Here is a 13,147-nt window from a genome sequence, read left to right as displayed (position 1 = left end):
CTCCTAAGAGCAAAAGGCTCTTAGATTTAGAGTTAGAATTATATAGGCCTCTCCTTATGTCCAGGGAGTTTGAAAGGGAGAAGGGGTAAAGGAAGGGAGAAAGGGAAGGGAGACTGAAGACTCAATGTCAAGTGGTTTCTTTGTTCATTTACTTACAAGTTTCAAGACCAGACAGTTACTTCTGGCTCACCTCTGCTGATGTCTACCCCTCAGAAGAATTTTCAAACTTGTCCCCAAACTCAGTTTTCTTGGGTCTGTAACTAACAGTTCTACAACCCAGCCAGAGTAGGTAAGGCGGGGACAAAGGTAGGAAGTAGGAGAGAAATGCAGCTGAGATGAGGGGAGACCAACCCCCTCTTCCCTCCTGCCCAGCAAGCAGCAGGCTGCCCTGTCAAGGACACTAGTACTTGGGGATCTGAAAGTATCCGCAGAGCTTCTGCTAGGAAAGTGGGTGCTGCTGCAAGACAGGAAACAACATGCTGAGAAGAGTCATTAAGGGAAAATTCTCAACCTAGAACTTCTCCTAACAAGCAGAGATGACAATGGGGAGAGGCATGGGGTGCTGGTGGTGGGGAGAAAAGCTGACTGTCAGGGCCCTCATACCCCACTGCAGAGATGACTGTAGGTTCTGTTTTGCCTGGAATGGTCCCAGTGCCTTTATTCAGAGCATGTTCTTCTACTCTCAAAAGTGTCAGCTTTGAATAACACATTTCATGCTTACCCTGTTTATAGGTAAGTCTCATAACATTTTAGGGCTTCTGGCTGATTAAGCTGGGTCCAGAGAGAGCTGCCTACCGACAGAGATGAAAGTACACTGGTTGAGAGCATCAAAGGAGCTTACATGCAAGAGAGCTGCCTTTCAGAACAGTGAAGTGCTGGTTCCTCAAGGACAGCTCGTACTCTAAGCAGTATGAAATCTGTTGGGTGTGAGTGTGTGTGTGCACGCATGTAAGGACACACTATAGCACCATGGAGGAAGAAGAGAACAGAGCCAGGAAGAGTGACAAGAGAAAGATATAAATGGGGAGGTCGGAGAGGTAAAGAAATCATCCAGACATAAGAAGGAAAGACATAAGAAAAGAGAGTAGCTTTCCAAGGCCAAGCATAGCCAGTTTTTTTTTTTTTTTCATTCATTCAACCATTAATTCGTAACAGAAGACTGAGGCAAGGGGAATACCCAGGTCCATAGAGTAAACGCAGCCCTATCGACAGGTCCTGAATTCTTCCATCCCGCTGAGACTGCTGTGAGAGGGCAAAGACCTCTGATGGGAAGGCTGCAGGCTTCACAAGTGTTCTAGAGAAGTCCATTCTCAAGAAAACAAAGCCAGCCAGCTCCACACGTCATCATATGGAAAGAGCCTATTGATGCTATTAAGGAGCCTCTTTGTTGTCATCAGGAAGCAGCCGATTTAAAATGAAATCAACAATTTATAAGCTTGGGACCTGAAATACATTTTGATAATGTGTTGAAATGAAGGAGGGCAATGTTGCAATGACAGTGGAAAAATGAGGATGGTGGTGCTCACAGAGTGCAGGAAAGGCGAAATAAAGAGAAGCAACAAGGTGCTGTTTGGCCGGTGCTGTCCAAGAAAGACGTGCATGCCATCTGGCCTGCCTGAAAATGCTGGCGAAAAGAAGGAGCTTGTCAGGACAGGGAGTGTCCTGGCCAGAAGGCCCTGCTCTTCAACAATGCTCTGTTCTGACTCCATGCCCCCTTGAATTTAAGTTCCTTGAGAATTTGAATTTCAGGTACATCTGAACTGCAGATAAACAGTGAAGTGGTTTTTTTTTTAGTACTTGGTGTTACTATGTTATTGCTTTTAGTATTTAATCTTATGTTTATACATAGCTTTCTCATGCAGTATTTGGAACATACTAACACTACAAAATTATTCATTGTTTATCTGTAATTAAAATTTAACTATATGCCCTGTACATTTTTTCTGGTCATCCTAGTGGGGCCCCCTACCCTGAACCTAAAGAGTATGTTGTACAGGCTTGGAAGATAGTCTGATTGCTTAAACTTGCTTAAATTAAAATGAACTGCTTCTAGAAAGAACTGAGAAAACTGGATAGGGAATATTTGAAAAGCAGGAAGTCACAAGCAGCACTGTGTTCATCCATGCCAGAAATATTTATGAACCTCTTACCACACATAAGGGAATCTTGGCTCCTGTAGCTAGGCTAATCTGATTTTCTAGCCTCCCTAGGTGGCATTATATTTTAGAGTTACTTTTCCATCAATCACCTTGAGATATTCTCATGCAGAGCAAGTTGTGGCAAGCAGGCAAGAGGGCAGGGTGGTCGTGAGACTCTTGGACTGGGACAGGGCGGGATTCTGTGGTCCGTGGAAATACCTTTGACAGCTTGCTGGACGTAGGCCGTTGTCCCATCACTGAGGGTCACCGGCTGCAGCCCCAAGCTCTCCATGGCAAACTCCTGCCTGTGCACTCAGACATGAAGTTGGCTTCTTCCCAGCACCGGAGCCACAGCTGAGGTTAGAGATTTCCTTTTGCGTCACAAATCTGAGAAAACGGACAGTGTCATATTATGAGCTGCATGGCTTCCTCCTGCTGCAAGGACACACAGGGAGAGTGAATGAGGCCAGCCAAGAAGAAGAAGAAAAAGAGATGAATTCTTCAAAGTAGAGAACTATGTTGGCTTTTATTAAGAGAGTTTGAAATATACACATTTAAGAATTCTAAAGACTGAGCATTCAAGAGAAACATGCCAGCCAAATTGGTTGTAAAGTAAAATTTCATTCATCAAAATCCACTTTTAGGGACTTCCCTGCTAGGCCAGAGGCTAAGACTCTGTGCTCCCAAAGCACAGGGCCGGGGTTTGAACCCTGGTCAGGGAACTAGAAACCACAGGCCACAACGGAAGATCCTGCACACCGCAGCCAAGACCCAGTGCAGCCAAACAAGTCAGTAAATAAACAAGTCAACTGTTTATAAAACCTATTTTTAAATTCACTCCCCTAGAAGGGAGGCCCACTGAAGGCAGAAGGCCAGCTCCGCTGTTGCTGGTTCTCTGTGAGCATTCTCTCCTGTGCGCAGATCCATCTGTTCACCCAGAATCAGTGGGGTCATTCTCTTTTGGGGGGCCATGAAGCTTGCAGGATCTCAGTTGCTTGACCGGGGATTGATCCCAGCCCCTTTGCAGTGAAAGCACAAAGTCCTAACCACTGGACCACTAGGGGATTCCCAGTGGGGTCATTCTTGATTCCTCCTTTATCCTCAGAAGTCTAGGAATACCACCATCTTATACCATACACAAAATTAATTCAAATGGATTAAAGACTTGAATTTAAAACCTGAAACCATAAAGCTCCTAGAAGAAAACATAGGTGGTAAGCTCTTTGACACCGGTCTTGGGAATGATTTCTTTGTGGAATTTGTCACCAAAAGCGGAGGAAACAAAAATAAACAATTGGGACTAAAAAAACAAAAAGTTAAACTAAAAGGAAACCATCAATAAAATGAAAAAGCAACCTATTAATGGGAAAAATATTTGCAAATCCTGTATCTGATAAGGGGCTAATATGCAAAATACACAAAGAACTCAAATGACTCAGTAGCAAAAAGCCAAACACTCCAACTGAAAAAACATGCAGATGATATGAATAGACAGCTTTCTATGGCCAGTAGGTACATGAAAAGATGCTCAATGCCCCTAATCACCAGTAGAATGCAAATCAAAACCATAATGATATCACCTCATATCTATCAGAATATTTTATTACCAAAAAGACAAGAAAAAATAAGTTTTGGCAAGGATGTGGAGAAAAGGGAACCCTGTGTGCTATTGGTGGGAATGTGAATTGGTGTAGCTACTATAGAAAACAGTATAAAGACTTCTCAAAAAACTTAAAGTAGAATTACCATTTGATCAAGCAATCCCACTTCTGTGCATTTATCCAAAGAAAACAAAAACCTTAACTTGAAAAGATATATGCACTTCCATATTCATTGCAGCATTATCTACAATAGCCAAGACATGGAAACAATCCAAGTGTCCACTGACGGGTGAATGGATAAACAAAGAGCTATATACACACACCGGAGAAGGCGATGGCACCCCACTCCAGTGCTCTTGCCTGGAAAATCCCATGGACAGGGGAGCCTGGTAGGCTGCAGTCCATGGGGTCGCTAAGAGTTGGACACGACTGGCACCTTGAAGACATTATGTTAAGTGAAATAAGTCAGGCGGAGAAAAAATAAGCACCGTATGATCTCATTTATATGTGGAATCCTTAAAAAAAAAACAGATTCATAGATACAGAGAACCGATTGGTGACTGCCAAAGGCAGGGGTTGGGGGTAGGTAAAATGAGTAAAGAGAGTGAAAAGGTACAAACTTCCAGTTATAAAATAAGTCCCGGGGGATGTAAGGTACAGCATGATGACTACAGTTAATAAGACTGTATTGCATATTTGAAAGTTGCTAACAGAATAAAATCTAAAAGTTTTATCACAAGAAAAAAATCCTGTTAATTGCATATGGTACTGGCTGTTAACTAAATTGACCGTGGTGATCATTTCACAATATACAGATACTGCCTCATGTTGTACACCTGAAACAAATATAATGTTGCATGTCAATTATACCTCAATTTAAATAATTAAAAGACAGACAAGAAAGTCAAGGTACCTAATTCCAGCTGAGTATCACTACACCTGTTGACTAATGTAAGACCCTCCTAATATGTGCCAATAAATTCTTGCCTGTTTCTCACTCAAATTTTGTGTCAGAATGCCTTTTTTGTTTTTAAAGTACAAATATAAACCTACTACTTCCATGATTAAAACTCTTCAGTGGCTTCCTATCACCCTAAGAATTCATTCACCCTGCAGGCAAGGCTGGTCCCCTCAGAAGTCCCAGCAGCCCTGGCCACCACATTTTCCTGGCACTCACAGTCCCAGGGTCACATGCCTATCTTTTCCTCTTTAACACGCATTGCCTACACAAGACTTCGGGCTCCAAACCCGGTTCCTGGTTCACTGCAGGCTCTCCACAAATCCTCGAGCTGTGACTTGCCGGTCCTTGTAGCAGGGAAGCACTGACGCGTCTGACTGGCAGCGCTCACTGTGCGTCTGCTGTGGGACGGAGTGTACTGGAGCCCTGCTCCAGGGCAAGGTTCTCTTTGCCACCCATCCATAGGATTCTCCTGGACTCGAAGTCTGCACGGCCTACTGGATTCTTACTAGCTGCCGGCTCATCTTCTCAATCAGTGCTGCCCAGCCTGTTATCACATTAGGGCACCCAGAGAGGATATTTGTATGTCACACTTTGGGTGCTGGTGCTTGAAGCCATGAGCAACCAGCTAGAGCTTTGGCAGTTCAAAGGGCTGAGTGGGTAAGTACCCTGACATAACGTTCTATGTTAGACTTGGCATCTCCACTAGAATGATTCATTCCTTCTGTCCATAAACATTTACTGAATGGGCTAAGCTCTGGGGACAGCAATGCTACTGCTACTGAGAGTGATTATGGCCAGGGAGCTAACCATGTACTAGGCATTTAAATTTGGTAACCTGTTTAATCCTCATAATGACCCTTTAATTAAATACTATTGTTATCCTCATTTTACAGTTGAGGGAGTTGAAGCTCTACTCAAGGTTGCACAGCTAGTGAGTGAAAGAAAAGGATTTGAATCCAGGCCACCTGGCACCAGAGCAGTCCTCCTAAGCAGTCTACTGTGCTGCCTAACACGGAGGTTTTTAGCTGGAGTTCACGAACCCTGAAGCCACCTGCTAACACATTTTGGTGTGTGAGCTTGCACATTTTTCTGAAGAGGGGAGAGTCATGGCTGTCATCGGAGTCTTACAGGGATTGAAGGAGGTAAGGAACCATTGGTCTAGGTGGGAATGCCGATATATGACTCATCTTTTCTGGTCTACTCGGATCCTGGCACTGACCCCAGTGTTGCCCAGAGTCCTGATGACCCCCAACATGGTCCCTACCTCGTGAAAGCCCTGGGCCTGGCCTCTACTGGACTGCCCGAGGACCTTCGACTTTCATTCTCTTAACCAGGGAGAGAAGTTCTTTTGGTGAACTGTTTTCATATTAACAGCATCGTATCAGAAATACTACACCTGAGAGACCTATGTCTGAAAACAAAGCAGACTACAAGTTGAAAAGGGATTACAAAACGGCCTCAGATCTTTATGGCTGGGCCCTGTGGCTGCTGAGGCAATGGTTGGTTTAACTTAGCTCATCTGTATTCTACTGAGATTTTTCTGAGGAAAATCCGTGCCACGGTTAACAACACAGGCTCTGCTGTCAGTCTTGGTTCTAACTTAGACTTTGCCTCTTTCAAGCTTTGTGTCCTTGGAAAGTAACTGGACCTCTCTGAAATTTAGATGATACATCTTAAAAACAAAATGAGGATAACAGTGGCATCTTCGTCACATGTTACTGTCAGGATGAAGTGAGGTCAGCATTTAGCACAGTGAAGGCACACAGGAATTACTCGAGAAATGCTGGCTCTAGGGAAGGGGATGAAAGGGGAACCTAAAAGGATATGCTTCTGAAGCAGTGAGTATTTCTGTAACAGCTAGGAGTACTGACAACAGCCTGGGATCTGCAGAAAGGCTTGTCACCTCAATTTCACCTCCTGTTATTGCCTCTTAATCTGTAAAATGAACTGTTGGCCCAAATGACCCTAAAATCCTTGCCACCGTTCATGTAATTACATTTATTAAATATACAGCCCTTAATACATGTCAGCTGCTGTTTAAAGTACTCTATACTATCCCTTTTAATCTTAAAAACAATCCTATGAGGAAGTGAGTACACTATCCCCATTTTACAGCTGAGGTGACTGAAGCTTAGAGGTGGAGTAATTTGCTCAAGGTCCTAGAACAAGTTAGTGCTGAAGCCAGGATGTTAGCCAGGCTGGCTGGCCCCGGAGTCCATACCTCTTAATATCTGGTTTATTTCCTCCTTTTGCTAATCCACTGCAACACAACATCAGCTCTTAGAACACTTGAATACTGGTTGTTTAACTTTCACCTCACCCACTGCAACTTAATCCTGGTTCTTCTCAACCTGACCACATAGAAGGAGGGAACAGCTAGCAGCCACATTTCCTAAAATAACGCTTTTTAGACTCAAAGAAAACAAATCCCCACTCTTTTACATGTTCTCATGTCCAGGCTAAATATTCAGTTTTCCTCCTTAAGCCTCATAACATAAACCTTTAATAAAACAGTCCCCTCTTGCTCTCTAGCCCTTCCGGATGGCTGAATCTGCCTTCCAACAGTGCCTGACTGTGGATGGTGAGAAGTTGCTTCTTGGCTGCCAGGCACATACAAGTGTCTGATTGCCATTTTTCTCCCTTTCTTTTGTTAAATAATGGTCAACTCCGAAGCCTCCTGTGCCAGTACTACCCGGGTACTACTGCAGGGACATTGGCAAAGCCAAAGAAGGCTTGCCACTGCCTGAGGATGGCTGGGTCTGAGCAGTTCCTGCCTGTACTGGACATTTCAGATTTGTAACTCCTGTGGCCCTCTGACAAAGGGCAGGGGGGAGCTGGGGGTGGGGGAGCAGTAGCTGCCATGTTTTCTTTTTGGGAGGGTGTAATTTTTACCAGCTCCCTAATGACCCGAGCTGAATGGAGAGCTAGTCTAGGGGGAGGTGTGGTGAGGAATAAGAGCCACACAAAAGGTAGGGATGAAAAGGGAGACTGACACACCCAGAATTATAGCAGCAAGTTCAGTTCCTGTTTGTTACATTTTTAAATGAACTTAACCTATTGTTGGTTCTGGTGCAGGAAACAGCTCTATGACTTCATAATATATAAATGTGTTTCCTCTTGTAAACATAGAGTTACCAGCGAGATAACATTTAGAAAAACTTTTTAGATACACTGAATCTTTCTCTGTGAAAAAAGATGGGCTTAAACTGTCTCCTCAAAGCAGAAAAATAAGAGGTGTGACAGATGGGAAATCAGAGTAGCCACGTGCTTCTCCACTATGTCATGGTTCAGATCTAATCTGATCCACACCTAAGCAGGGCTTCGCCTGGACTGTAGGCACCTGTTTGCTAGCCTATCATTTTCTGCTAACCCAAATTCTGGGAACATTTGAAATAAGGGTTTCTGGACTCTGTCAGCCCAGAGGGTACAGAGGAACCAAAAAAAGAAAACATTTGCTTGGAAACAGAGCAATGTTCAACTTTGGGGAAAAAATGACCATTTTCACTCAGATAATTACTAATGTGGAAATACAGAAAACTTCTCAGAAAGGACAAAGCGACATTAGGTTGGGAGGGACAAAGACTGAGGGAGTCAAGCGGCAAACAAATAAGAAGCAGATTTGGAAGGGCTGTAGTAAAATGATTCAGTATTTGTTATTATAGAAAAAGACTTCAATGCACACACAAAACCCGTAGTGAAACAGGCTTGGTTCTGTGGGTTTCCAAAAACTAAAGAGAAAACAGGAAATTAATAACAGAAACACATTTAAAACATCAGCTAAACATCTCTTTCGAAAAGGCACACTGATGTTAAAAGCCCAAAGTGCTTTTTAGTATGGTTCCTATTTGGCTACTGCCATTTTACAAGTTTGAATTAGTCACAGAAAAGGGTGGGCAAAATAGATTATTTTTAATTCCAAAAAAGCCAATGAAAATACAGTCTCCTTTACTGCAGAATGGCATTCATTTAAACTAAAACAGATAACTTAAAAATCTAATTTTCAGACTAATGTTTAAGTGAATTTAACACCTTAGTTTGTAAACACTCAACAGAGCAATCATGGCTTAGTTTCAAACTCACCTTTAGTCTGTGAAAAAAAAAGTCCAGAAAAAAAGGCAATTTGGAAGGGTTATCCTAAAGATATCACTTTATATCAACAAACAAATTAATACAGATATGAGGAGGTTACATTTGAATTGTTACTGGAATTCAGCTTGGGGTCACTGCGTGCTTGAGAAGGGCTATTTGACAGTTTCAGAAGGGACTGGATCATCACAGTTATTTAGAAACATGTTATTTAAAACCACTCTGGGACAAAAAGGTTAAATTTATATTATCAGTTAATCAAAATGGAATAATATCCAGATCTCAAACAGGAAGAGGAGGTAGTTTTGGCCCTTTGAAGCATAAGAAATCTAAGTCAGAAGAGTTGGCTTTAAAAAACCCTCAGCATTAGGGGGAAATATTAAAGAAATAAAATATAAGGCATGATATTAAAAACACATGTAACTTATAAATAACTAATAAGGAGCTACTGCACAGCACAGGAAACTAATAATCTGTAATGATCTATGTGGGAAAAGAATCAAAAAAGTGCAGATATATGCACATGTATAACTGATTCACTTTGTTGTTTGGCAGAAACTAACACAACATTGTAATCAACTATACTCCAATAAAATAAAAAAACACATGTAACTGAACTGTACACTTAAAAATGGATAAGATGGCAAATTTTACATTCTGTGTATTTTACCACAATAAAAGAAAACTAGGTGGAGAAAAAGCCACAGCAGACACTTACAAACCTCCAAGAATAATACCAAATTTCCCCTGGACAAATAAGGCTACAATATGAATCCACAGAAGCCAAAAAACACTAATATTAAGTAAACAACACACAAAAATGGTTCATTCTCATTTGTAATTAAAGAAGAAGAAACAATCATCATGATGATATACTTTTGAATTACCAAAAATCAAAGCAAAAGTATTCACAGCCAATAAACAATGACATATCACTACACACCTATTACAGGAGCTGAAAATCCAAAACACTGAAAACTCCAAATGCTGGTGGGAATGCAAAATGGCATAGGAAAATGGTACTGTGGAAGACAGTTTGGCAGTTTCTTACAAAGCTAAACATATTCTTACAATAAGATCCAGAAATCCTATTCCTAGGTATTTACCCAAATGAGTTGAAAACTTGTGTCTACAGAAAAACCTGCACATGGCTGTTTATAGCAGCTTTATTCATAATTGCCTCAAACTGGAAGCAATCAAGACATCCTTCAATAAACAAACTGTGGTACATTCATACTATGGAACAATATTAAGCAATAAAAAGAAAAGTTATTAAGTCATGAAAAGACATAGAGGAACCTTAAAATACACTTTGCTAAGCCAAAGAAGCCAGTCTGAAAAGGTTACATACAGTATCATTCTAATGATATGATATTCTGGAAAAGAAAAAACTTAAAGAGACAGTGAAATGATCAGTGGTTGTCAAGGGTGCAGGGGAAGGAGGGGAGGGATGAATAGGCAGAGCATAAGACATTTTTAGAGCAGTGAAACTATTCTGCATAAGTCTGTAATGGTGGATACTTGACATTGTACACCTGTCAAAATCCAGAGTGTACAACACAAAGAGTGAGCCATACAGACTTAAGTTAATAATAATGCCTCCACATCGGTTCATCAATTGTAGCAGATATACCCCACCAATGTAAGATGCTAACTGGGGGAAACTGGGAGGGTTAGGGTAGGGGGTGCGTAAAAAGGGAGTACACAGGGACTCTCTGTACTTTCTGTTTAGTTTTTCTATAAACCTAAAACTGCTCTAAGAAATAGTCTATTAATTAAAAAAAAAAAAAAAGAAATATCCAACCATCAATGTTGGCAAGGGCAGGAGAGGCAGGCACAAGTGTGCATTGCTGATGGCACTATAGGGGCTGCAGGTTGTCCAGAGAACAATCCGTCAATGCTTAACCCCACCAGAAAACGTTCAGGCGCTGAGGTCTAACATTCATCCCAGAAAAAGACAGGACAGAAAACAAGAGCTACTTGCACAAGATGCTGGTTACATACCCACTCTCATTTTGTGAGTGACCTGTTCATTCAAAGTTGAAAGTGTTAGTCGCTTAGTCGTGTCTGATTCTTTGGCACCCTATGGACTATAACCCGCCATGCTCCTCTGTCCATGGGATTCTCCAGGCAAGAATACTGGAGTGGGTTGCCATTCCCTTCTCCAGGGATCTTGTTCATTAAGATGGGCTATGCTGCCGCTGCTGCTGCTAAGTTGCTTCAGTCGTGTCCGACTCTGTGCGACCCCAGATACGGCAGCCCACCAGGCTCCCCTGTCCCTGGGATTCTCCAGGCAAGAATGCAGGAGTGGGTTGCCATTTCCGTCTCCAATGCATGAAAGTGAAAAGTGAAAGTAAAGTCGCTCAGTCATGTCCGACTCCTAGCGACCCCATGGACTGCACCCCACCAGGCTCCTCTGTCCATGGGATTTGCCAGGCAAGAGTACTGGAGTGGGTTGCCATTGCCTTCTCTGGAGATGGGCTGTATCTTGTATTTTTAAAAAATACTACTATTCGCTGTGCCACAAGGCATACAGAATGCAGGATCTTAGTTCCCTGACCAGGAATTGAACCTGTGCCCCCTGCAACGGAAGCACAGAGTCCTAACCTGTCCTAACCACTGGACTGCCAAAGTCCTTTTATCTTATATTCTTGTTTAGTTGGTCAGAGACTCTCCTTAAATAGAAACATAAGCATCTAAATGACACAGGATAAGATGTTTGTGCTTCCAGATGCAGTGAAGGGATTACTCTGCCAGTTATGTTATTTTTCCCTTAAACTTAACTCTTTTGGGATGAAAACAACACACTCCTACTTACTGTTAAACTGCTAATAATTCAAGTTCTTAGAGAGCAAGCATTTCGGCTTAATTAGCACCTTACAAAGAATGTGCCCACAGATGCTAAATGAATAACACTACTAGGTCACATAGCTAACTGAGCTCTTTAGCTCAAATTTGAATCCTAAATCAGCTCCACTTATTGTGAATTAGATCTGATTGAAACTTCTGAGATTGGCTTTGAAACCCTTCATCTACCGCAGAGACATAAGCTCCCTAGAAAAAGTTCCTGGCAGAAGAGTAAATGCTGAGTGAAGGAATGGAAGAGGGAAGGAACTGAACCCCACTGTCCCAGCTTTCTCCAGCCCCAGATGGATGCCCACTTTTTCCTCACTTGAATTACCACCTTGCCTCATCTATGATGGCCACAGTTTTCTCCCAGACCCAGTTCAAGAACAAGATTTCCCTGGCCAACACCACACTAGACCGACCGTCAGACCCCAGCCACTTCTTCCGCACTCAGCAATGAAGTTACTACACCAGGCGGCTCGTCTGCAGTGTTCCGTGAGGGCGCGGATGTATCTCCCTGTCATTGGATCCTCTGTGTCCAGAGCCCAGAACATGGCAGGCATTCACTGGGTATTGCTTTAGTGAAGGAACGGAGGACTCAGCACCAATAACATTACCCTGTGTAGAGCTCAGCAGTTTCCAACATGCTCTCAGATATACAGATACATTATCTCACTAGCTCTAAGCATTGCTTCATCAGCTCTCACAGCGGGAGGGGCTGAGAAGACAGCTCATTTCTAGTCTAAAGCAGTCATTCTGCAAATGAAGAGACAGAGGCCAGAGCTGCCAGAGGAGTCCCCAGAGGATCACATGGCTACCCGGGGGCAGAGCTGAGCCTCACACCGGAGCCCTCAGTGTCCTTCCACTCTGCGCCTTTGTCTCTGGCCTGGTAACAGTGTTTTTTCAGTTCCCAGAAGGGCAGACATTCACCAAGTCAAGGAGACTTGTGTATCTAGCTGCTTACTCAATATTTCCATGTCCCCAAACACCTCAAACTTGACATATTCAAAAGTGAACCCCGTAGCTCCCTTCCTTGCTGTGTGCCCTTCTTCCAGGCTCCCGCTTTTCAGTAAATGGGAACTCCACTGTTAAACCGCTCGGGCCAAAAGCGACAGCGCAATCCTCAACTTCTCTATTTCTTTCGTATGCCACTTCCAATCCTTCAGCAAATCCTACTAGCTCCTCTTTCAAAACATATCCAGAATTCAAGCACTTCTCACGCTTCGGCTTTTTACTTTGTGTCCGAGCTACCCACTTTTCTTGCCTGGACTATAGCAGTAGTTCCATAATCAGTTTCCTTCCTTCCACTCTTGCCCACTACAGCTTATTCTCAACATAGCAGCCAGAATGATCTTTTATGTCAGATCATGTCACTTATGTGCCTCGAACCCTCCAAAGGCTCCCATCTCATTCACAATTCACAAAAAATCCAGGGCCTAATACGATTTCCCACAAATCTCCTCCCACCCACATCTCTTTCTGTGTTTCTCCTCTCTCACCCTCCTACAGCCATA

The 13,147-nt window shown here is 42.8% G+C and overlaps 1 protein-coding gene across 1 annotated transcript in view; it reads right to left on the bottom strand.

Annotated features, from left to right (window-relative positions):
- ZNF76 (zinc finger protein 76) overlaps positions 1-13,147 on the bottom strand; it is a 28,530-nt gene that overhangs the window by 10,695 nt on the left and 4,688 nt on the right. Inside the window, exon 2 of the mRNA XM_068994111.1 lies at positions 2,358-2,525. Within this exon, the coding sequence (XP_068850212.1) occupies positions 2,358-2,430 (73 nt within the window). The 5' untranslated portion in view covers positions 2,431-2,525. The remainder of the gene's footprint in view (positions 1-2,357; positions 2,526-13,147) is intronic.

This window comes from Capricornis sumatraensis, chromosome 22 (genome assembly GCF_032405125.1).
Source record: "Capricornis sumatraensis isolate serow.1 chromosome 22, serow.2, whole genome shotgun sequence".
Lineage (NCBI taxonomy): Eukaryota > Metazoa > Chordata > Mammalia > Artiodactyla > Bovidae > Capricornis > Capricornis sumatraensis.
This window is presented reverse-complemented; position numbering and strand designations above follow the sequence as displayed.